Raw genomic sequence first — 25,001 nt, forward strand, 5'->3', positions numbered from 1 at the left:
CTTGCTTAGAGGATGTAGAAGTAGAGGCTGGTCCGTTTCTGCGAAAGGGACGAAAATTAGGCTTATTTCTAGCCTTAAAAGACCTATCCTGAGGAAGGGCGTGGCCCTTTCCTCCGGTGATGTCTGAAATAATCTCTTTCAAATCAGGACCAAACAGTGTTTTGCCCTTGAAAGGGATGTTAAGCAATTTTGTCTTGGAAGACACATCCGCTGACCAAGACTTTAGCCAGAGCGCTCTGCGCGCCACGATAGCAAATCCTGAATTTTTCGCCGCTAATCTCGCTAATTGCAAAGCGGCATCTAGAATAAAAGAGTTAGCCAATTTAAGTGCATGAACTCTGTCCATAACCTCCTCATACGAAGATTCTTTATTGAGCGACTTTTCTAGTTCTTCGAACCAGAAACACGCTGCCGTAGTGACAGGAACAATGCATGAAATTGGTTGAAGAAGGTAACCTTGCTGAACAAACATTTTTTTAAGCAAACCCTCTAATTTTTTATCCATAGGATCTTTAAAAGCACAACTATCTTCTATGGGAATAGTAGTGCGTTTGTTTAGAGTAGAGACCGCCCCCTCGACCTTAGGGACTGTCTGCCATAAGTCCTTTCTGGGGTCGACTATAGGAAATAATTTCTTAAATATAGGGGGAGGCACAAAAGGTATGCCGGGCCTTTCCCATTCCTTGTTTACTATGTCCGCCACCCGCTTGGGTATAGGAAAAACATCGGGGGGCACCGGAACCTCTAGGAACTTGTCCATCTTACATAATTTCTCTGGAATGACCAAATTGTCACAATCATCCAGAGTAGATAATACCTCCTTAAGCAGTGCGCGGAGATGTTCTAATTTAAATTTAAATGTTACAACATCAGGTTCAGCTTGTTGAGAAATTTTTCCTGATTCTGAAATTTCTCCCTCAGACAAAACCTCCCTCCTGGCCCCTTCAGATTGGTGTGAGGGTATGTCAGAAGCGTTATCATCAGCGTCCTCTTGCTCTTCAGTGTTTAAAACAGAGCAATCGCGCTTTCTTTGATAAGTAGGTATTTTAGATAAAATATTTGCAATAGAATTATCCATAACAGCCGTTAATTGTTGCATAGTAATAAGTATTGGCGCACTAGATGTACTAGGGGCCTCTTGTGTGGGCAAAACTGGTGTAGACACAGAAGGGGGTGATGCAGTACCATGCTTACTCCCCTCATCTGAAGAATCATCTTGGGCACTATTATTATCTGTGGCATCATTGTCCCTACTTTGTTTGGACACCATGTCACAATTATCACATATATTTAAATGGGGACACACATTGGCTTTCATACATATAGAACATCGTTTATCTGATGGTTCAGACATGTAAAACAGGCTTAAACTTGTCAACAAGGCACAAAAAACGTTTTAAAATAAAACCGTTACTGTCACTTTAAATTTTAAACAGAACACACTTTATTACTGAATATGCGAAAAAATATGAAGCAATTGTTCAAAATTCACCAAAATTTCACCACAGTGTCTTAAAGCCTTAAAAGTATTGCACACCAAATTTGAAAGCTTTAACCCTTAAAATAACGGAACCGGGGCCGTTTTTACATTTAACCCCTATACAGTCCCAGGAATCTGCTTTGCTGAGACCCAACCGAGCCCAAAGGGGAATACGATACCAAATGACGCCTTCTATAAGCTTTTTCAGTGGATCTTAGCTCCTCACACATGCATCTGCATGCCTTGCCTTCCAAAAACAACTGCGCATTAGTGGCGCGAAAATGAGGCTCTGCCTATGACTAGAGAAGGCCCCCATCTGAAAAAGGTGTCCATACAGTGCCTGCCGTTTTTTAACAACAATCCCCAAGATTATAATAACTATAAAGCGCTATAATCTGTCAAATATGCTTAGCAATTAATCGTTTTAGCCCAGAAAAATGTCTACCAGTTTTTTAAGCCCTTATAAAGCCCTTATTCTTATACTTAATCTAAGAAAATGGCTTACCGGTCCCCATAGGGAAAATGACAGCCTTCCAGCATTACCAAGTCGTGTTAGAAATGTGGCCATCATACCTCAGGCAGAAAAGTCTGCCAACTGCTTCCCCCAACTGAAGTTACTTCATCTCAACAGTCCTGTGTGGAAACAGCAATCGATTTTAGTAACGTTTGCTAAAATCATCTTCCTCTCACAAACAGAAATCTTCTTCTCTTTTCTGTTTCAGAGTAAATAGTACATACCAGCACTATTTTAAAATAACAAACACTTGATTGAAGAATAAAAACTACATTTAAACACCAAAAAACTCTTAGCCATCTCCGTGGAGATGTTGCCTGTGCAACGGCAAAGAGAATGACTGGGGTAGGCGGAGCCTAGGAGGGATCATATGACCAGCTTTGCTGGGCTCTTTGCCATTTCCTGTTGGGGAGGAGAATATCCCACAAGTAAGGATGACGCCGTGGACCGGACACACCTATGTTGGAGAAATTTATGCCTACCTGATAAATTTATTTATTTCTTGACACAGTGAGTCCATGGATCATCTCTAATTACTATTGGGAATATCACTCATGGCCAGCAGGAGGATGCAAAGAGCACCACAGCAAAGCTATTAAATATCACCTCCCCTCCCTCCACCCCCAGTCATTCGACCGAAGGAAAAAGAGAGAAAGGAAGTAACACTAGGTGCAGAGGTGCCTGAGGTTTATAACACAAAAACCTGTCTAAATAAATAGGGCGGGCCGTGGACTCACAGTGTCAAGAAAGAAATTTATCAGGTAAGCATACATTTTGTTTTCTTTCTAATGACACAGTGAGTCCACGGATCATCTCTAATTACTATTGGGAATCAATATCCAAGCCAGAGGACACAGACGATAAGGGATGGAAAAGACAGGATACCTAAACAGAAGGCACCACTGCTTGAAGAACCTTTCTCCCAAAAGAAGCCTCAGCCGAGGCAAAAGTATCAAATTTATAGAATTTTGAAAAGGTGAGTAGAGCGGACCAAGTTGCAGCCTTGCAAATCTGTTCTATGGAAGCTTCATTTTTGAATGCCCAGGAAGAGGAAACCGCCCTCGTGAAATGAGCAGTGACCCTCTCAGGAGGCTGCTGTCCAGCAGTCTCATATGTCAAACAAATTATATTCTTCAGCCACAAAGAAAGAGAAGTAGCCGTAGCTTTCTGACCCTTGCTTTCCCAGAGAAAAACAACAAAGCAGAAGACTGACGGAAATCCTTAGTCACCTGTAAATAGTATTCAGTGCATGCACCACATCTAGGTTGTGCAGGAGACGTTCTTTATGAGAAGAAGGGTTTGGACACAAAGAAGGTACAACGATTTCTTGATTAATGTTCCTAACCAAAACAACTTTAGGAAGGAAACCTAACTTAGTATGCATAACTACCTTATCCGAATGAAAAATAAGGTAAAGAGATTCACACTTCAACGCAGAGATCTCCGAGACTCTACGAGCAGAAGAAATTGCAACAAGAAACAAAACTTTCCAAGATAACATCTTAATATCTAAGGAATGCATAGGCTCAAACGGAGCCTGCTGAAGAACTTTAACAAGGTTAAGACTCCAGGGAGGAGTAACAGGTTTGAACACAGGCCTGATTCTGATCAAGGCCTGACAGAAAGATTGGACGTCTGGTACATCCGCCAGACGCTTATGCAGCAAAATAGATAAGGCAGATATTTGACCCTTCAAAGTACTTGCAGATAAGCCCTTCTCCAGACCTTCTTGGAGAAAGGACAAAATTCTAGGAATCCGGACTCTACTCCAAGAGTAGCTTCTGGATTCACACCAAAACAGATATTTGCGCCATATCTTATGGTAAATTTTCTTAGTTACAGGCTTACGAGCCTGAATCAAAATCTCAATAATCGACTCCGAAAATCCGCGCTAAGATAGAATTAAGCGTTCAATCTCCAAGCAGTCAGCTTCAGAGAAACGAGATTTGGACGAAGGGTCCTTGAAGTAGAAGGTCCTTCCTCAGTGGAAGTCTCCAAAGTGGAAGAGAAGACATCTCCACTAGGTCTGCATACTAGATCCTGCGAAAAAACACGCTGGCGCAATGAGGATCACTGAAGCCCTCTCCTGTTGGAAAACACCTCCAGATGGAGTTCCCACTCCCCCAGGTGAAAAGTCTGTCTGCTCAGAAAATCTGCTTTCCAATTGTCCACTTCTGGAATGTGGATCGCAGATGTGGGTCTCCGCCCACAGAGTAATTTCGACTACCTCTGTCATGGCCAAGGAACTCCGAGTTCCTCCCTGATGATTGATGTAAGCCACCAAAGTTATGTTGCCCGACTGGAACCTGATAAACTGGGCTGAAGCTAACTGAGGCCAGGCCAGAAGAGCATTGAAGATTGCCCTCAGCTCTAGGATGTTTATAGGAAGGACAGACTCCTCCCGAGTCCATGCCCCCTGAGCCTTTAGAGAGCCCCAGACTGCTCCCCATCCCGGCAGGCTGGCGTCCGTTGTCACAATCACCCAGGTGGGTCTGCGAAAGCAGGTTCCATTGGAGAGATGTTCCTGACACAACCACCAAGGAAGAGAGTCTCGTCGCCAAATCCAGTTCACGGAGACAGTTCCGTATAATTGCAGAGGTCTGAGATGGAACCGGGCAAACAGGATCACTTCCATACATTGAGCCACTGAGGGCTGAGGAGAGGACTGAAGAGCCAGACAAGAATCGAAGATCTTTGATTTTCTGACCTCTGTCAGAAATATTTTCATTGATAGGGAATCTATTATGGTTCCCAGGAACACTACCCTTGTAGCTAGAGTTAAGGAACTTTTTCCCAAATTCATCTTCCATCCGTGAGAACGCAGAAAGGATAAAAACATCTCTGTGTGGAAGCTTGCTTGCTGGAAGGATGGCGTGTGAACCAAAAAGTCGTCCAGATAAGGTGCCACTGAAATGCCCCGCAACCGGAGCACCGCCAACATGGATCCCAGGACCTTTGAAAAAATTCTGGGAGCTGTGGGAAGGCCGAATGGAAGAGCCACAAACTGGAAGTGTTTGTCTAGAAACGCGAACCTCAGAAACTTGTTATGATCCCAGTGGATGGGAACATGCAGGTACGCATCCTTTAAATCTACGGTTGTCATGAATTGACCCTCCTGAACGAATGAAACCAATAGTTTCCATCTTGAAGGACGGTACTCTGAGGAACTTGTTTAAACTTTTGAGGTCTAAAATTGGTCTGAAAGTTCCCTCTTTTTTGGGAACCACAAACAGATTGGAGTAGAATCCCAGACCAGACCCTGTTCTCGCCTTGGAACAGGAACTATCACTCCAAGGTCGGAAAGGTCCCAGACACAGTGTAAGAACGCCTCTCTTTTTATCTGGTCTACAGATAATCTTGAGAGCAGAAACCTGCCCCTAGATGGAAGGGCTTTGAACTCTAGTTTGTATCCCTGGGACACAATGTCCACCGCACAGGGATCCGGCACATCCCGAACCCAAGCCTGAGCAAAAAAAGAAAGTCTGCCACCCACAAGATCCGGTCCCGGATCGGGGGCAGACCCTTCATGTTGACTGAGTCACTAACGGGCTTCTTAGACTGCTTCCCTTTGATCCAAGACTGGTTCGACTTCCAGGAAGGCTTGGTCTGTTCCTGCTTGGCAGAGGAAGATTTACCCTTGAAGCTTCGAAAGGAACAACAATTACTCTGACAACCCTTCTGCTTATTCCTCTTATCCTGAGGGAGGAAATGACCCTTTCCTCCCGTAATGTCTGAAATAATCTCAGTCAAGCCCGACCCAAACAAGGTCTTACCCTTGTAGGGAATCGCCAGAAGCTTAGACTTAGATGACACATCCGCAGACCAGGATTTCAACCATAAGGAACTGCGAGCCAGTACAGCAAACCCAGAAATCTTTGCTCCCAATTTAATAACTTGGATTGAAGCATCCATAATAACGGAATTGGCCAACTTAAGAGCCTTAATCCTATCCTGGATCTCCTCAAGGTGAGTATCTGTCTGAATAGCCAACGCATCACACCAGCATGCCGCCGCACTGGTGACGTTTGCAATACACACCGCAGGTTGCCATTGCAAACCCTGGTGTAAATACATCTTCTTAAGTAACCCTTCTAACATCTTATTCATAGGATCCTAAAAGAACAGCTATCCTCTATGGGAATAGTGGTTCTCTTAGTCAAAGTGGAAATAGGCCTTTTCCACCTTGGGAACCGTCTGCCAAGACTCCTTGATAGAGTCAGCAATAGGCAACATCTTCTTAAAGATTGGGGATGGAGAAAAAGGGATACCAGGTTGTTCCCATTCCCGAGCTATAATCTTTGTAGTCCGGTCTGAAACCGGAAAAACCTCCACCGAGGAAGGAACATCAAAGTATTTAATTTACTAGACTTCTTAGGGCTGACTACGACAGCCATGTCGGAATAGTCCAAGGTGGCCAAAACCTCTTTAAGTAATAACCGGAGGTGTTCTAGCTTAAACCTGAAGGATACAACTTCAGCATCAGAAGAAGGAATTACACTGTCTGAGTCTTCACCCTCAGAAGCTACCGAAGTAGCTTCCTCCTCAGACTTCTGGGAAGAAACATTCGGACTAGCCCCAACAGCGTCAGAAACCTTGCTCACTGATTCCATAAATTTCCTCTTGCGCTTTCCCTGCAGCATGGGAAAGGCAGACAGAACATCAGTAACCGCAGAAGATATGTGGGTAACAACATAACTCCAAACGGAGTGTGAGAGGAAGCGCAGGGCACTCTAAGTGAAGACGATAATGTTTGGGACACTTGAGGAGAAAGCTGGGGCATATTCTGAACAGAGGATCAATCTCTTACTAAATGTGCAACAAAATGAACTCAACTGCTTTATTTAAGTTGTAAAATAATAATAAAAATTATTTTTCCTTTATTCTTTCTTACCGCAAAAAAAAAGTTTATAATAAACCCCCAGACTGTCTCCACACCTCAGCACTCCTTGCTGAGGTGCCTCTTGTGAACCGGATTAGACCCTGCTTCTCAGAACGGTTATGCAATAAACGACGCAGCAACAAATTCCCTCCGGACCGGAACTAACAAACACTTCGGAAAGGCGCGCAATACTAAGTGCCTCCTCAGAAACCCACTCTTCCTATTCGTCGGCTAGCCTAACTAGAAAGGAAACTGGCCGCCATTACTAGCAAGCTAGATCCGTCGCAGCTAGTAAACAAACATACTGACACTGCCCCACAAAGTCCGGAGTAAACCCGGAGCAAACAACTCAAACTGAGCCTTAGAACCGATGCCCATAATAAAAAAAGTGCACTGCATCTGTCTCACAAAGTCCGGAAGTAAACCGGAGCAATAACCTAAAGCTGAGCCCTCAGAGCCAATGCGCATGTAAAAAACAAACACACTGCATCTGTCCCACAACTCCGGAATTAAACCGCAACAAATAAGTAAATCTGAGTCTCTCCAAAAAATTGTACATCCCCAGTGCCTGCTGCACACGCTGCCTACTAAAAACCTATTAACCCCAAATAGGAATATTAGCGTTTAACGTCCCAATACTTAACTGATAAAGTGCCACATTCTTGAGAAAATAAAACTAGGCACTTACCTGAAATCAATCTGCCTGGCAGCAGGGCAGCTCACATGGTATGAGAGGTCCTGTCCCTCACATGGACCCGTGGGAAAATTAGGAAAGACTGAATAATCTTAAAAAGACATTCAGGATATGGCAGCAACAATTATTTGGGAGGCACAGTGGGGATTATACCGCACAAGTTCTCAATTGCTTAAAAGCCACCACTGCTCTACTGAAGAGACTGACATGGACTTCTCCAGACAGCATAGCTATGTAACTAATTTTAATTAATGAGGAGGTGAGGGAAGAGATATTTCACACAAAGTATTCCCTCTAATCCTCTAGGAGGCGCTAAAGATAACAATGAATATGAGGATAAACATATAGTGTATGGTGACTGAATAAGAATCACATGTAATCTATTACCACAAACAAGTGAATGGATATAAGAGAGTCCAAGTAAATGTCAGCTAAGATCCTTAAAGGTCCTGAATCTTTTCTACAATCAAATGTAACTAATTTTGCTTATTTTTGAAATTGATTTTAAAACATGTCAGCAATTTTTAAACAATTTTTTTATGCAAACTATTTTATTTAATTAGCCTTAATTATGAACAGATCTCAACATGTTTTATGGCACTTTTTATATAAAATCTCAAAGTGCTTATGGGAAAAAAATTAATCTGAAGATGCTGCTTTTTCATATGCATGATAAATATTTTAAACAGTGTTCGTTTAACTTTAGAATATGACTGTATAGTTGGTCTGCCAATGCAAAATGTCAACCAGGTTTGCAATTACCAAACTGTAATAAGATAAGAATTCCTTAATCAGATACAAATCTAGGCAATTATACATGGTATATAGCAGACGTACAGTCGTCACTTTCTTTTACAAAGAATGCCAAATATGGCCACCGCCAGCAACATTCGACTCATTTCAGAGCCGTATTTCTACTTGTAAAAGTGCCACACACAAAAACATAATTTATGCTTACCTGATAAATTTATTTCTCTTGTAGTGTATCCAGTCCACGGATCATCCATTACTTATGGAATATATTCTCCTTCCCAACAGGAAGCTGCAAGAGTCCACCCACAGCAAAGCTGCTATATAGCTCCTCCCCTAACTGCCATATTCAGTCATTCGACTGAAAACATGCAGAGAAAGGAAAAACCATAGGGTGCAGTGGTGACTGTAGTTCAAATGAAAAAATTACCTGCCTTAAAGTGACAGGGCGGGCCGTGGACTGGATACACTACAAGAGAAATAAATTTATCAGGTAAGCATAAATTATGTTTTCTCTTGTTAAGTGTATCCAGTCCACGGATCATCCATTACTTATGGACTACCAATACCAAAGCTAAAGTACACGGATGATGGGAGGGACAAGGCAGGTACTTAAACGGAAGTTACCACTGCCTGTAAAAAACCCTTTCTCCCAAAAATAGCCTCCGAAGAAGCAAGGTATCAAATTTGTTAAATTTGAAAAGTATGAAGCGCAGACCAAGACTCCGTCTTATAAATCTGTTCAACAGAAGCCACATTTAAAAAAGGCCCAAGTGAAAACCACAGCTCTAGTAGAATGAGCTGTAATCCCTTCAGGAGGCTGCTGTCCAGCAGTCTCATAAGCTAAATGAATTATGCTTTTTAACCAAAAAGACAGAGAGGCTGCTGAAGTCTTTTGACCTCTCCTCTGTCCAGAATAGACAACAAACAAGGTGAACGTTTGATGAAAACTGTAGTAGCTTGTAAGTAAAACTTTAAAGCACAAACCACGTCCAATATTGTGTAATAGACGTTCCTTCTTTGAGGAAGGATTAGGATACAAGCATGGAACAACTATCTCTTGAGTGATGTACTTGTTAGATACCACCTTAGGAAAAAACCCAGGTTGGTACGCAGGACTACCTTATCCGTACGAAGGACCAGATAAGGAGATTCACATTGTAACACCGATAACTTGGAGACTCTACGAGTCGAGGAATTAGCTACCCAAAAGGAACTTTCCAAGATAAAGATTGATATCTATGGAACAAAAAAGGTTCAAACGGAACTTCTTGAAGAACCTTAAGAATCAGGTTTAAGCTCCATGGCGGAGCAACAGTTTTAAACACAGGCTTGGATCTAACCAAAGCCTGACCAAATGCCTGAACGTCTAGAATACCTGCCAGACGCTTGTGCAAAAAAATAGACAGAGTAAAAATCTGTCCCCTTTTAAGGAATAAGCTGACAACCCTTTTCTCAAAAACATCTTGGAGAAAAGATAATATCCTGGGAATCCAGACTTTACTCCATGAGTAACCCTTGGATTCATAACAATCAGATATTTACACCATATCTATGTTCAATTTTCCTAGAGACAGGCTTTCATGTCTGTATTAAGGTATCAATGACTGACTCGGAGAAGCCATGCTTTGATAACATCAAGCGTTCAGTCTCCAGGCAGTCCATCTCAGATTGATTCTATTTAGATGGTTGAAAGGACCCTGAGGTAGAGGGACCTGTCTCTGAAGCAGAGACCGTGATGGAAAGGATGACATGTCCACCAGATCTGCATACCAGGTCCTGCGTGGCTACGCAGGCGCTGTCAAAAACACCAAAGCCCTCTCCTGCTTGGTCTTGACCTCCGGAGGAAATCCCACTCCCCCGGAAGAAAAGTCTGACGACTTAGAAAATCCACCTCCCAGTTCTCAACACCTGGGATATGGATAGCTGATAGACAAGAGTGAGTCTCTGTCCAGTGAATTATTGTAAGACTTCTAACATCGCTAGGGAACTTCTGTTCCCCCTTGATGGCTGATGTAAGCCACAGTCGTGTATATTGTCCGACTGAGTATGATGTACCTCAGAGTTGCTAACTGAGGCCAAGTCTGAAGAGCATGGAATATCACTCCCAGTTCCAGAATATTTATTAGAAGGAGGGTCTCCTCCTAAGTCCACTATCCCTGAGCCTTCAGGGAGTTCCAGACTGCATCCCAACCTAAAAGGCTGGCATCTATTGTAACAATTGTCCCATCTGACCTGCGGAAGGTCATACCCTTGGACAGATGGACCCGACATAGTCACCAGAGAAGAGAATCTCTGGTCTCTTGGTCCAGGTTTAACAGGGGGACAAATCTGTGTAATCCCCGTTCCTCTGACTGAGCATGCATAGTTGCAGCGGTCTGAAATGTAGACGTGCAAACGGTACTATGTCCCTTGCCGCTACCATTAAGCCGATTTCATTCATGTACTGAGCCACCGAAGGGCGCGGATGGGATGAAAAAACACGGCAGAAATTTAGAAACTTTGACAACCTGGACTCCGTCAGGTAAATTTTCATTTCTACAGAATCTATCAGAGTCCCTAGGAGGGAAACCCTTGAGATTGGGGATAGAGAACTCTTTCCTTGTTCACTTTCCACCCATGTGATCTCAGAAATGCCAGTACTACGTCCGTATGAGAATGGGCAATTTGGATGTTTGACGCCTGTATCAGGATGTCGTCTAAATAAGGGGCCACTTCTATGCCCCGCGGTCTAAGGACCGCCAAAGCGACCCCAGAACCTCCATAAAGATTCTTGGGGCTGTAGATATCCCAAAGGAAAGAGCTACAAACTGGTAATGCCTGTCTAGAAAGGCAAACCTGAAAAACGATGGTGATCTTTATGCATCACAATGTGAGGATAAGCATCCTTCAAATCCATTGTAGTCCTCTATTGACTCTCCTGGATCATAGTTAAGATGGTACGAATAGTTTCCATCTTAAATGACGGAATTCTGAGGAATTTGTTTAAGATCTTTAGATCCAAAATAGGTCTGAAGGTTCCCTCTCCTTGGGAACCACAAACAGATTTGAGTAAAAACTCTGTCCCTGTTCCTCTCTTGGAACTGGATGGATCTCGTACACAATGTAAGAATGCCTCCTTCTTTATCTGGTTTGCAGATAATTGTGAAAGGCGAAATCTCCCCTTTTTTTGGGGGGGAATCTTTGAAATCCAGAAGATATCTCTGGGATATAAATTCCAATGCCTAGGGATCCTGGGCATCTCTTGCCCACGCCTGGGCAAAGAATGAAAGTCTGCCCCCTATAGGATCCGTTACCGGATAGGGGTCCGTTCCTTCATGCTGCCTTAGAGGCAGCAGCAGGCTCCTTGGCCTGCTTATCTTTGTTCCAGGTCCGATTGTCTCCAGACCGCCTTGGACTGAGCAAAAATTCCCTCTTGTTTTGCCTTAGAGGAAGAGGATGCCACACCTGCCCTGAAGTTTTTAAAAGGTACGAAAATTAGACTTTTTTTTTTTTTTTTTTTTTTGCCCTTGATTTAGACCTATCCTGAGGAAGGGCATGACCTTTTCCTCCAGTGATATAAGCAATAATCTCCTTCAAACCAGGCCCGAATAGGGTCTGCCCCTTGAAGGGAAGTTAAGTAGCTTATTTATTAAAGTCACGACAGCTGACCATGATATAAGCCATAGCGCTCTGCGCGCCAGTATAGTAAAAAACAGAATTCTTAGCCGTTAGTCTAGTCAAATGAACAAGGCATCAGAAAACAAAGGAATTGGCTAGCATAAGCTTGTCAAATATATTCATCCAATGGAGTCGCTTAACTGTAAAGCCTCATCAAGAGACTCAACCCAGAACGCCGCAGCAGCAGTGACAGAAGCAATGTATGCAAGGGGCTGCAGGATAAAACCCTGTTGAATAAACATTTTTTATCCATTGGATCTAAAAAGCACAACTGTCCTCGTCAGAGGTAGTGGTACGCTTAGCTAGAGTAGAAACTCTTCTCTCCACCTTAGGAACTGTCTGCCAGAAGTCCCGTGTGGTGGTAACTATTAGAAAACATTCTTCTAAAAAATAGGAGGGGAAGAGAACGGCACACCTGGTCTATCCCACTCCTTATTAAAAAAAATTTTTAGTAAACCTCTTTAGGTATTGGAAAAACATCAGTACACACCGGCACTGCATATTATTTATCCAGTCTACACAATTTCTCTGGCCCTGCGATTGTACACATTCATTCAGAGCAGCCAAAGCCTCCCTGAGCAACAAGTGGAGGTTCTCAAGCATAAATTTTAAATGTAGAAATATCAGAATCAGGTTAAATCATCTTCCCTGAGTCAAAAAAAAAAAAAAAATCACCCACAGACTAAGCATATTGTGAGGTAGTATCATACATGGTTCTTAAAGCGTCTGTATGCTCTGTATCTACCCCCAGAGCTAACTGCTTTCCTTTAATTTCAGGTAGTCTGACTAATACTGCTGCCAGAATATTATTCACCACCTTTGCCATGTCTTGTAAAATAAACGCTATGGGCGCCCTTGATGTACTTGGCGCCATTTGAGCGTGAGTCCCTGAAGCGGGAGTCGAAGGGTCTGACACGTGGGGAGAGTTAGTCGGCATAACTTTCCCCTCGACAGAATCCCCTGGTAAAGAAACGCTATGGGTGCCCTTGATGTACTTGGCGCCATTTGAGCGTGAGTCCCTAAAGCGGGAGTCAAAAGGTCTGACACGTGGGGAGAGTTAGTCGGCATAACTACCCCCACGACAGAATCCTCTGGTGATAATGTTTTTAAAGACAAAAAATGATCTTTATTGTTTAACATGAAATCAGTACATCTGGTACACATTCTAAGATGGGGTTCCACCATGGCTTTAAAACATAATGAACACAGAGCTTCCTCTATGTCAGACATGTTAGAACAGACTAATAATGAGACTAGTAAGCTTGGAAAACACTTTAAATCAAGTTAACAAGCAAATATATAAAACGTTACTGTGCCTTTAAGAGAAACAAATTTTGCCAAAATTTGAAATAACAGTGAAAAAAAGGCAGTTAAACTAACAAAATTTTTACAGTGTATGTAACAAGTTAGCAGAGCATTGCACCCACTTGCAAATGGATGATTAACCCCTTAATACAAAAAACAGATTAACAAAACGAAAAATATGTTTTAAACAGTCATAACAGCTCCTACTTTTGAAGCCCTTTTGAGCCCTTCAGAGATGTCCTATAGCATGCAGGGGACTGCTGAGGGAAGCTGAATGTCACTGTTTGTAATTTTAACTGCACCAACTGTAACTTTTATACTATAACAGTGGAAATTGTTTCTATGCAAAATTTAAGCCAGCCATGTGGAAAAAACTTAGGCCCCAATAAGTTTTATTACCAAACATATGTTAAAAACGATTAAACATGCCAGCAAACGTTTTAAAACACATTTTTACAAGAGTATGTATCTCTATTAATAAGCCTGATACCAGTCGCTATCGCTGCATTTAAGGCTTTACTTACATTACTTCGGTATCAGCAGTATTTTCTTAGTCAATTCCATTCCTAGAAAAATATTTTACTGCACATACCTTATCTGCAGGAAAACCTGCACGCCATTCCCCCTCTGAAGTACCTCACTCCTCAGAATGTGTGAGAACAGCAAATGGATCTTAGTTACGTCTGCTAAGATCATAGAAAAACGCAGGCAGATTCTTCTTCCAAATACTGCCTGAGATAAACAGCACACTCCGGTGCCATTTAAAAATAACAAACTTTTGATTGAAGAATAAACTAAGTAGAAAGCACCACAGACTCTCACAACCTCCTATCTATGTTGAGGCTTGCAAGAGAATGACTGAATATGGCAGTTAGGGGAGGAGCTATATAGCAGCTTTGCTGTGGGTGGACTCTTGCAGCTTCCTGTTGGGAAGGAGAATATATTCCATAAGTAATGGATGATCCGTGGACTGGATACACTTAACAAGAGAAAATCTGGATTTGCACAGATCTTTGCGTGTTCCACTTTTCACAAGAAGAAATCTGGCTCAGAAAAGAGTAGATTGCAGCTGAGAGTGGCCATATTCGGCAGTAAGTGATAACTGCACATCTGGGTTATAGATCATACAAAGCTCACATTCAGCATAAAAATGCATGCGCACCCCTCTCCCTTTATGTATGTAGTATTTATATACCCAGCACACGTGCGATGAGACAGAAGATAAGAGTGCTGATGACGTAGGTCCAGTTCCAGGCATGGGGTCCAGCCACTGTTGAGACCCCTAGGAAGATAAATATGAGGGTTTCGCTTACACTGCTCCACATCTTCAAAAAGTACTTGATGGTAGTGTGAGATTTGTGAGAGATATTGGCCTCAACATAGGGTCTCATAACTACCCCAGAAGAAATAAGCCTGCAAAGAAACAAGATATGAAAAAGTTGAGCTCATAGCTAGAACAGTGTTCCAGCGTTCTTGCAAAATGAGCACTTATTATCTGTGTAGTTACTGCCTGTATGGAGATAAGGGAACTAACACGATGAGAACTTAAAGTTTTACTGTCACATGATTTTTGCAGACTAAGTCCTCTACTGAGCTGGGGCAAGTGGACCTAATGCACATCTGATGGCAGCCACTTAAAAGGAAAAACAAAATGTATGCTTACCAGATAAATTAATTTCTTTCCTGGCAGGGAGAGTCCACAACTTCATTCATAACTGTTGGGAATATCAACACCTGGCCACCAGGAGGAGGCAAAGACATCCCAGCCAAAGGCAATAAATATCCCTCCCACTTCCCCTATCCCCCAGTCATTCGGTCGAGGGAACAAGGAAAAAACATTATTTATGCTTACCTGATAAATTTATTTCTCTTGTAGTGTATCCAGTCCACGGATCATCCATTACTTGTGGGATATTCTCCTTCCCAACAGGAAGTTGCAAGAGGATCACCCACAGCAGAGCTGCTATATAGCTCCTCCCCTCACTGCCATATCCAGTCATTCGACCGAAACAAGCCGAGAAAGGAGAAACCATAGGGTGCAGTGGTGACTGTAGTTTAATTAAAATTTAGACCTGCCTGAAAAGGACAGGGCGGGCCGTGGACTGGATACACTACAAGAGAAATAAATTTATCAGGTAAGCATAAATTATGTTTTCTCTTGTTAAGTGTATCCAGTCCACGGATCATCCATTACTTGTGGTATACCAATACCAAAGCTAAAGTACACGGATGGGAGGGACAAGGCAGGAACTTAAACGGAAGGAACCACTGCCTGTAGAACCTTTCTCCCAAAAACAGCCTCCGAAGAAGCAAAAGTATAAAATTTGGAAAATTTGGAAAAAGTATGAAGGGAAGACCAAGTTGCAGCCTTGCAAATCTGTTCAACAGAGGCCTCATTTTTAAAGGCCCAGGTGGAAGCCACAGCTCTAGTAGAATGAGCTGTAATCCTTTCAGGAGGCTGCTGTCCAGCAGTCTCATAGGCTAAACGGATTATACTCCGAAGCCAAAAAGAAAGAGAGGTTGCCGAGGCCTTCTGACCTCTCCTCTGTCCAGAGTAAACAACAAACAGGTTAGATGTTTGGCGAAAATCTTTAGTAGCCTGTAAGTAAAACTTCAAGGCACGGACTACGTCTAGATTATGCGAAAGATGTTCCTTCTTTGAAGAAGGATTAGAACATAATGATGGAACAACAATCTCTTGATTGATATTCTTGTTAGAAACCACCTTAGGTAAAAACCCAGGTTTTGTACGCAGAACAACTTTATCTGAATGAAAGATCAGATAAGGAGAATCACAATGTAAGGCAGATAACTCCGAGACTCTTCGAGCCGAGGAAATAGCCATCAGAAAAAGAACTTTCCATGAAAGAAGTTTGATATCAATAGAATGAAGGGGTTCAAACGGAACCCCTCGAAGAACTTTAAGAACCAAGTTTAAGCTCCATGGAGGAGCAACAGGTTTAAACACAGGCTTAATTCTAACTAAAGCCTGACAAAATGCCTGAATGTCTGGAACTTCTGCCAGACACTTGTGTAAAAGAATAGACAGAGCAGAAATCTGTCCCTTTAAAGAACTAGCTGATAATCCTTTGTCCAAACCCTCTTGGAGGAAGGACAATATCCTAGGAATCCTAACCCTACTCCATGAGTAATTCTTGGATTCACACCAATGAAGATATTTACGCCATATCTTGTGGTAAATTTTCCTGGTGACAGGCTTTCGTGCCTGTATTAAGGTATCAATTACTGACTCAGAGAAGCCACGCTTTGATAGGATCAAGCGTTCAATCTCCATGCAGTCAGTCTCAGAGAAAGTAGATTTGGATGATTGAAAGGACCTTGTATTAGAAGGTCTTGTCTCAGAGGCAGAGTCCATGGTGGAAAGGATGACATGTCCACTAGGTCTGCATACCAGGTCCTGCGTGGCCACGCAGGCGCTATCAATATCACCGATGCTCTTTCCTGTTTGATTTTGGCAATCAGACGAGGAAGCAGAGGAAACGGTGGAAACACATAAGCCAGGTTGAAGAACCAAGGCGCTGCTAGAGCATCTATCAGTGCCGCTTCTGGGTCCCTGGACCTGGATCCGTAACAAGGAAGCTTGGCGTTCTGGCGAGATGCCATGAGATCCAATTCTGGTTTGCCCCAACGGAGAACCAATTGAGCAAACACCTCCGGATGGAGTTCCCATTCCCCCAGATGAAAAGTCTGACGACTTAGAAAATCTGCCTCCCAGTTCTCTACACCTGGGATATGGATCACTGACAGGTGGCAAGAGTGAGTCTCTGCCCAGCGAATTATTTTGGAGACTTCTGACATCGCTAGGGAACTCCTGGTTCCCCGTTGATGGTTGATGTAAGCCACAGTCGTGATGTTGTCCGACTGAAATCTGATGAACCTTAGTGTTGCTAGCTGAGGCCAAGCCAGAAGAGCATTGAATATTGCTCTTAACTCCAGAAAATTTATTGGGAGGAGTTTCTCCTCCTGAGTCCATGAACTCTGAGCCTTCAGGGAGTTCCAGACTGCACCCCAACCTAGAAGGCTGGCATCTGTTGTTACAATTGTCCAATCTGGTCTGCGAAAGGTCATACCCTTGGACAGATGGGCCCGAGATAACCACCAGAGAAGAGAATCTCTGGTTTCCTGATCCAGATTTAGTAGAGGGGACAAATCTGTGTAATCCCAATTCCACTGACTGAGCATGCATAATTCCAGTGGTCTGAGATGCAGGCGCGCGAATGGCACTATGTCCATCGCCGCTACCATTAAGCCGATTACTTCCATGCACTGAGCCACCGTGGGGCGCGGAATGGAGTGAAGAACACGGCAAGCATTTAATAGTTTTGATAACCTGGACTCCGTCAGGTAAATTTTCTTTTCTTTATCTGGTTTGCAGATAATCTTGAAAGGTGAAATCTCCCTTGTGGAGGAGAAGCTTTGAAGTCCAGAAGATATCCCTGAGATATGATCTCCAACGCCCAGGGATCCTGAACATCACTTGCCCACGCCTGGGCGAAGAGAGAGAGTCTGCCCCCTACTAGATCCGTTGTCGGATAGGGGGCCGCTCCTTCATGCTGTCTTAGAGGCAGCAGCAGGCTTTCTGGCCTGCTTGCCCTTGTTCCAGGACTGGTTAGGTTTCCAGGCCTGCTTGGATTGAGCAAAAGTTCCCTCTTGTTTTGAAGCAGAGGAAGTTGATGCTGCACCTGCCTTGAAATTTCGAAAGGCACGAAAATTAGACTGTTTGGCCTTTGATTTGGCCCTGTCCTGAGGAAGGGTATGACCCTTACCTCCAGTAATGTCAGCAATAATTTCTTTCAAACCAGGCCCGAATAAGGTCTGCCCCTTGAAAGGAATGTTGAGTAATTTAGACTTTGAAGTCACATCAGCTGACCAGGATTTGAGCCATAGCGCCCTACGCGCCTGGATGACGAATCCGGAATTCTTAGCCGTTAGTTTAGTCAAATGAACAATGGCATCAGAAACAAATGAGTTAGCTAGCTTAAGAGTTCTAGGCTTGTCAACAATTTCAGTCAATGGAGCTGTATGGATGGCCTCTTCCAGGGCCTCAAACCAGAATGCCGCCGCCGCAGTGACAGGCGCAATGCATGCAAGGGGCTGTAAAATAAAACCTTGTTGAATAAACATTTTCTTAAGGTAACCCTCTAATTTTTTTATCCATTGGATCTGAAAAAGCACAACTGTCCGCGACAGGGATAGTGGTACGCTTTGCAAAAGTAGAAACTGCTCCCTCCACCTTAGGGACAGTCTGCCATAAGTCCCGTGTAGTGGCATCTATTGGAAACATTTTTCTAAATATAGGAGGTGGGGAAAAGGGCACACCGGGCCTATCCCACTCCTTACTAATAATTACTGTAAGCCTTTTAGGTATTGGAAAAACATCAGTACTCACCGGCACTGCATAGTATTAATCCAGCCTACACAATTTCTCTGGCACTGCAATTGTGTCACAGTCATTCAGAGCAGCTAATACCTCCCCAAGCAATACACGGAGGTTCTCAAGCTTAAATTTAAAATTAGAAATCTCTGAATCAGGTCTCCCCGATTCAGAGACGTCACCCACAGACTGAAGCTCTCCGTCCTCAGGTTCTGCATATTGTGACGCAGTATCAGACATGGCTCTTACAGCATCTACGCGCTCTGTATCTCGTCTAACCCCAGAGCTATCGCGCTTGCCTCTCAATTCAGGCAATCTGGATAATACCTCTGACAGGGTATTATTCATGATTGCAGCCATATCCTGCAAAGTAATCGCTATGGGCGTCCCTGATGTACTTGGCGCCATATTAGCGTGCGTCCCTTGAGCGGGAGGCGAAGGGTCCGACACGTCGGGAGAGTTAGTCGGCATAACTTCCCCCTCGACAGACCCCTCTGGTGACAATTCTTTTATAGATAAAGACTGATCTTTACTGTGTAAGGTGAAATCAATACATTTAGTACACATTCTCCTATGGGGCTCCACCATGGCTTTTAAACATAATGAACAAGTATCCTCTGTTTCAGACATGTTTGTACAGACTAGCAATGAGACTAGCAAGCTTGGAAAACACTTTAAAGCAAGTTAACAAGCAATATAAAAAACGTTACTGTGCCTTTAAGAGAAACAAATTTTGACAAAATTTGAAACAGTGAAAAAAGGCAGTTACACTAACAAAATTTTTACAGTGTATGTAACAAGTCAGCAGAGCATTGCATCCACTTGCAAATGGATGATTAACCCCTTAATAACAAAAACTGAATAATAAATGACAAAAACATTTTTTAAACACAGTCACAACAACTGCCACAGTCTACTGTGATTGTTACCCTCCTCAAACACAACTTTGAAGCCTTTTGAGCCCTTCAGAGATGTCCTGGATCATGCAGGAAGAAGCTGAATGTCTGTCAGTATTTTTATCTGCACAGAAAAGCACTAAAATAGGCCCTTCCCACTCATAATGCAACAGTGGAAAGCCTCAGGAACTGTTTCTAGGCAAAAATCAAACCAGCCATGTGGGAAAAAAACTAGGCCCCAATAAGTTTTGTCACCAAACATATATAAAAACGATTAAACATGTCAGCAAACGTTTTATATTACACTTTTATAAGAGTATGTATCTCTATTAATAAGCCTGATACCAGTCGCTATCACTGCATTTAAGGCTTTACTTACATTAATCCGGTATCAGCAGCATTTTCTAGCAAATTCCATCCCTAGAAAAATATTAACTGCACATACCTTATTGCAGGAAAACCTGCACGCCATTCCCTCTCTGAAGTTACCTCACTCCTCAGAATATGTGAGAACAGCAATGGATCTTAGTTACTTCTGCTAAGATCATAGAAATCACAGGCAGATTCTTCTTCTAATGCTGCCTGAGATGAAACAGTACACTCCGGTACCATTTAAAAATAACAAACTTTTGATTGAAGTTAAAAAACTAACTATAATACACCACTCTCCTCTTACTACGTCCATCTTTGTTAAGAGTTGCAAGAGAATGACTGGATATGGCAGTGAGGGGAGGAGCTATATAGCAGCTCTGCTGTGGGTGATCCTCTTGCAACTTCCTGTTGGGAAGGAGAATATCCCACAAGTAATGGATGATCCGTGGACTGGATACACTTAACAAGAGAAATAGGAGAAACATTAGGATATAGAGGTGCCAGAAGAAACAATTAATAGGGAAGCCGCCTCCAAAAAAAATAAAACGGCGGGTCGTGGACTCTCCCTGCCAGGAAGGAAATTAATTTATCTGGTAAGCATAAATTTTGTTTTTCTTCCCAAGGCAGGGAGAGTCCACAACTTCACTCATAACTGTGAGGAACCAATACCCAAGCTCCACAGGACACTAATGAATATAACGGGAGGGCAAAAATTAAGGGCGGCTGACCCTGTAACACCTTTCTCCCAAAAGCTGCTTCAGCAGAAGCGAAAACATCGAATTTGTAGCCGCCTTACAAATCTGATCCATAGAGGTCTCATTCTTAAAAGCCCAGGAGGAAGCAACCGCCCTAGTAGAATGAGCCGTAATCCTCTCAGGAGGATGAAGTCCCGCTGTCTCATAAGCTCAGCGGTTGATACTCCTCAACCAAAAGGATATGACGTAGCAGTGGCCTTCTGTCCCTTGCGCTTGCCAGAATAAAGAATTAATAAGGATGAGGATTGCCTGAAATCCTTAGTAGTTTGAAGGTAGAATTTTAAAGCACGAACCACATCCAGATTATGAAGTAAACATTCCATAGGAGAGGAAGGTTTAGGACAAAAAGAAGGAACCACAATTTCTTGATTAATGTTGTGATCCGAAACTACCTTAGGTAGAAAGCCTAACTTAGTATTTAATACCACCTTATCCGCATAAAACACTAGGTAAGGGGGTTCACATTGTAATGCAGAAATCTCCTGGGCATGGGTTCAAACAGAGCCTGTTGCAAAACTCTAAAGAACAAGGTTCAGACTCCAAGGAGGATCAACATTTCTAAATACTGGTCCGATTCTGACCAAAGCCTTAACAAAAGATTGAACATTGGACAGGCTTTCTAGCCTGGATCAAGGTATCTATGACCTTATCAGAAAAACCTCTCTTGGTCAAAACTAAGCGTTCAAGAGCAACGCAGTCAAACGTAGAGTCAAGATTCTGATGAAGAAACTGGCCCTGCATTAGAAGGTCCTTCCGGTAAGGTCATCTCCAAGGAGGAGAGGAGGACATCCTCACTAAATCTGCAAATCAGGTCCTTTGAGGCTACGAAGGAGCCATTAGGATCACTCTGGCCCGCTCCTGCTTGATGCGAGCCACCACACGAGGCAGAAAAGATATGAGTCTGAACCTTCAAGGAACCGCTAATGCGTCCAACTCTGCTTGAGGATCTATCAACCTCGACCTGTACCTGGGTAGCTTGGTATTGAGAAAAGAGACCATGAGATCTAACTATTTCTGAGAATACTTCAGGATGTAGAGACCATTTCCCCGGGTGAAAGGATTCACTGCTGAGGATGTCGGCTTTACAGCAGTTGTGGGTCTCCGCCCAAAGGACAATTTGGGATACCTCGATCATGGCTAAAACTTCTTGTTCCTCCCTGAAGGTTGATGTAAGCGACCAAGGTGATATTGTCCGATTTAAATCTGCTATACTGTGAAGATCTGAGCTGGGGCTAGGCCTTCAGCACGTTCAAAATCGCCGGAGTTCTAGAACATTGATTAGAAGAGAAGATTCTTCTCGCGACCAAGTTCCCTGTGCAATCCTGGGACTCCAGACTGCACCCCAGCCCGAAAGGTTGGCATCCGTAGTCATAATCTCCCAGGACGGTCTCAAGAAACACGTTTCTAGGGACAGGTGATCCTGACAGAGCCACCAAGAGAGAGATTCTCTTGTCTGGCTGTCTAGGACGATCTGCTGAGAAAGGTTCAAGTTATCTCCGTTCCATTGTCTCAGCATGCATAGTTGTAGAGGTCTGAAATGGAAGCAAGCAAAAGGAATAATGTCCATGGAAGACACCATTAGACCAATCACTTCCATATATTGAGCCACCAATGGATTTGAGGTGGATTGGAGGAAAAAGACAAGCCGAAGCTAGCTTTGACCGCCTCTGATCTGTCAGAAAATTCCTCATGGAAACTGAGTCGATGATTGTAACCTGGAAGACCACCCTGGTAGATGGGACCAGAGAACACTTTTTAAGATTTATCTTCCATCCACGAGTCCGAAGGAGACTCAGTAATGAGTCCAAATGATCTCTTGCCAAGGGAAAAGATGGAGCCTGAACCAAGATATTGTCCAGGTAAGGCGCCACGGCAATACCTTGAGATCTAGACACTGCTAGAAGAGCACCCAGAATCTTTGCAAATATTCTGGAAACAGTAGCTAAGCCAAATGGAAGTGCTATGAATTGGAAAAACTGATCCAGTAAAGCAAAACCTTATAAACTGGTCCTTGTGAATCGGAACGTGAAGGTATGCATCCTTTAGGTCTATCCTGGTCATAAAACTGTCCCTCCTGAATAAAGGGATTAAGGGACCTGATAGTCTCCATTTTGAAGGATGGGAAATTTGTTCAAACATTTCAGGTCTAGAATTGGTCGAAAAGTTCTCTCCTTTTTGGAAACTACGAAGAGATTTGAATAAAATCCTAGCCCCCTTTGAGAGGCAGGAACCCGGGACTATTACTTCTAGGGAGGAAAGATCCTGAACGCAATCTAGAAAGGCAGCTTGATAGGATAAATCTCCCTCTCGGAGGATGTGATTTGAATCCTATCCTGTATCCCTGGGACACTATGCCCAACACCCAAGGATCCTGAACATCTTGCTCCCAGACTTCTGAGAAAAGAGACAATCTGCTCCCTACCTGATCCTATCCCGAATCGGGGGTCACCCCTTCATGCTGATTTATTTTTGGCAGGCTTCTTGGTCTGTTTGGATTTGTTCCAAAACTGAGGAGGCTTCCAGGTACCCTTATTAGATTGCTTCGGTTTGGAGGCTGACCGGGTCCACTGAGACTTGTCAGATCAAAAGGAACAAAAATTAGTTGACAAGCGACCTTTGGATCTCGCCTTCTTATCAGGTGGGAGGAAGGAACCCTTTCCTCCAGTAACCGTGGAAATTATTGAATCTAGTCCAGAGCCAAATAATACCTTCCCCTTGAAGGATAATGAAAGAAGTCTGGATTTGGAAACAATATTGGCTGACCAGGATTTTAACCATATGGCCCTGCAAGCTAGTACCGCAAAGCCTGAGGCCTTCACATTCAGGCAAACAATCTGCATATTAGCATCACAGATTAATGAATTGGCTATTCTTAGAGCCTTGATCCTTTCCTGAATTTCCTCCAAAGAGGTCCCAAACTCAATTAGTTCTGACAAGGAGTCACAACAGTAAGTGGCTGCACCCGCAACGGCGGCCACCGCACCTGCCGGTAGAAAAAGGAAACCCATATGTTGGAACATTCTCCTTAAGTAACTTTCCGATTTCTTATCCATCAGATCCCTAAAAGAGCCATCTTTCAACGAAATGATAGTGGGCTTAGCAAGAGTAAAAATGGCTCCGTCTACCTTAGGAATGGAACTCCACAGTTCCAGGGGAGAATCAGGGACTGGGAAGAATTTTTTAAAGGTAGACGAGGGGGGAAAAAGGAGATCCAATTTTTTACCATTCACTGGAAATGATACTCGCCATACGGACTGGAACCGGAAAGGTCTCAGGGGCTTTCCTATCCTCAGAAACTATCAAGCTTAGGGATCTTAGGTTCTTCCGGAAGTTTAGCCGCTGGAACTTCCAAAGTGGCTAAAACCTCCTTCAAGAGGAAACCGAGATGTTCAATTTTGAATCTGAACTTAGACTCATCAGAGGAAGGTGCCTTAACTTCAGAAGTCTCTGCATCTGATATTTCACCTTCAGATGCTACAGAGGTTAGGTCATCTTCAGAAATATGGGATAGGTTAGACAATTCTGACTGAATAGAAGAAATGTCTCCTAAATCTGCAGGACTATGCTTAACCTTTCTCTTGCGTTTCCCAGAGATAGGTAAGGCGTTTAGGGCCACCATTAAAGCAGATTGCAATTGTGAGGAAAAATCTGCAGGAAAAAAAAGTTACCCCCAGTAGGAGGTAAGGACTGACCGTAAGGGACTGCTTGTAAAATAGTATTAAATCCGGTTTGAGGGGTGAGGAAAGGCATCTCCTGGAGAACAGACTCCTGAGAGGTAGAAGGCTCAGAAGGGGGTCATTTATCAGAAGGTATAGCATTTTTAGATCCCTTCTTCAATTTTAAAACGACCCCCAGACAGATGGAACAGAACTGGGCAGGAGGGCATACTATGGCCTCCTCACAATATAGGCAGTTATTAGTGATGCTAATAGCAGCTAAAGAACCCTCCGAAGGGTTAACATCAGAGTCCTCCATAACCAGGCAGAAGTTCCTACTAACCGTTATGCCTAAAAATAATGACTGTTTCGGTCAAATATATCTTTTAGAAAAAAATGTTACCTCTACCCTAGGTTGCTCACCCTCTCCTAGTAACACAAGCTAGATACTCATAGTTGACTGGACTCTCCACAGATCGTAACGATAATCCTAAAATGCGCCACAGCTCCTGCAAACACCCGGCAAGAGGAAGTGAAGCCGGTCACGTGGGGCGCAAGTTAAACCTGCCTCCACTACATGTCTGAGCACGCAAAGAACATATTACGCAGCATTAAAATAAAAATTAATTCCCCCGATTGCCATCT

The 25,001-nt window shown here is 43.3% G+C and overlaps 1 protein-coding gene across 1 annotated transcript in view; it reads right to left on the reverse strand.

Moving 5' to 3' along the window:
- The window catches only part of SLC9A1 (solute carrier family 9 member A1), a 157,729-nt gene that overhangs the window by 102,149 nt on the left and 30,579 nt on the right, over window positions 1-25,001 (reverse strand). The window contains 1 exon segment of the mRNA XM_053706995.1: window positions 14,478-14,695. Coding sequence (XP_053562970.1) covers window positions 14,478-14,695 — 218 coding nt within the window.

The sequence above is a fragment of the Bombina bombina genome, chromosome 3 (assembly GCF_027579735.1).
Source record: "Bombina bombina isolate aBomBom1 chromosome 3, aBomBom1.pri, whole genome shotgun sequence".
NCBI classification, from domain to species: domain Eukaryota; kingdom Metazoa; phylum Chordata; class Amphibia; order Anura; family Bombinatoridae; genus Bombina; species Bombina bombina.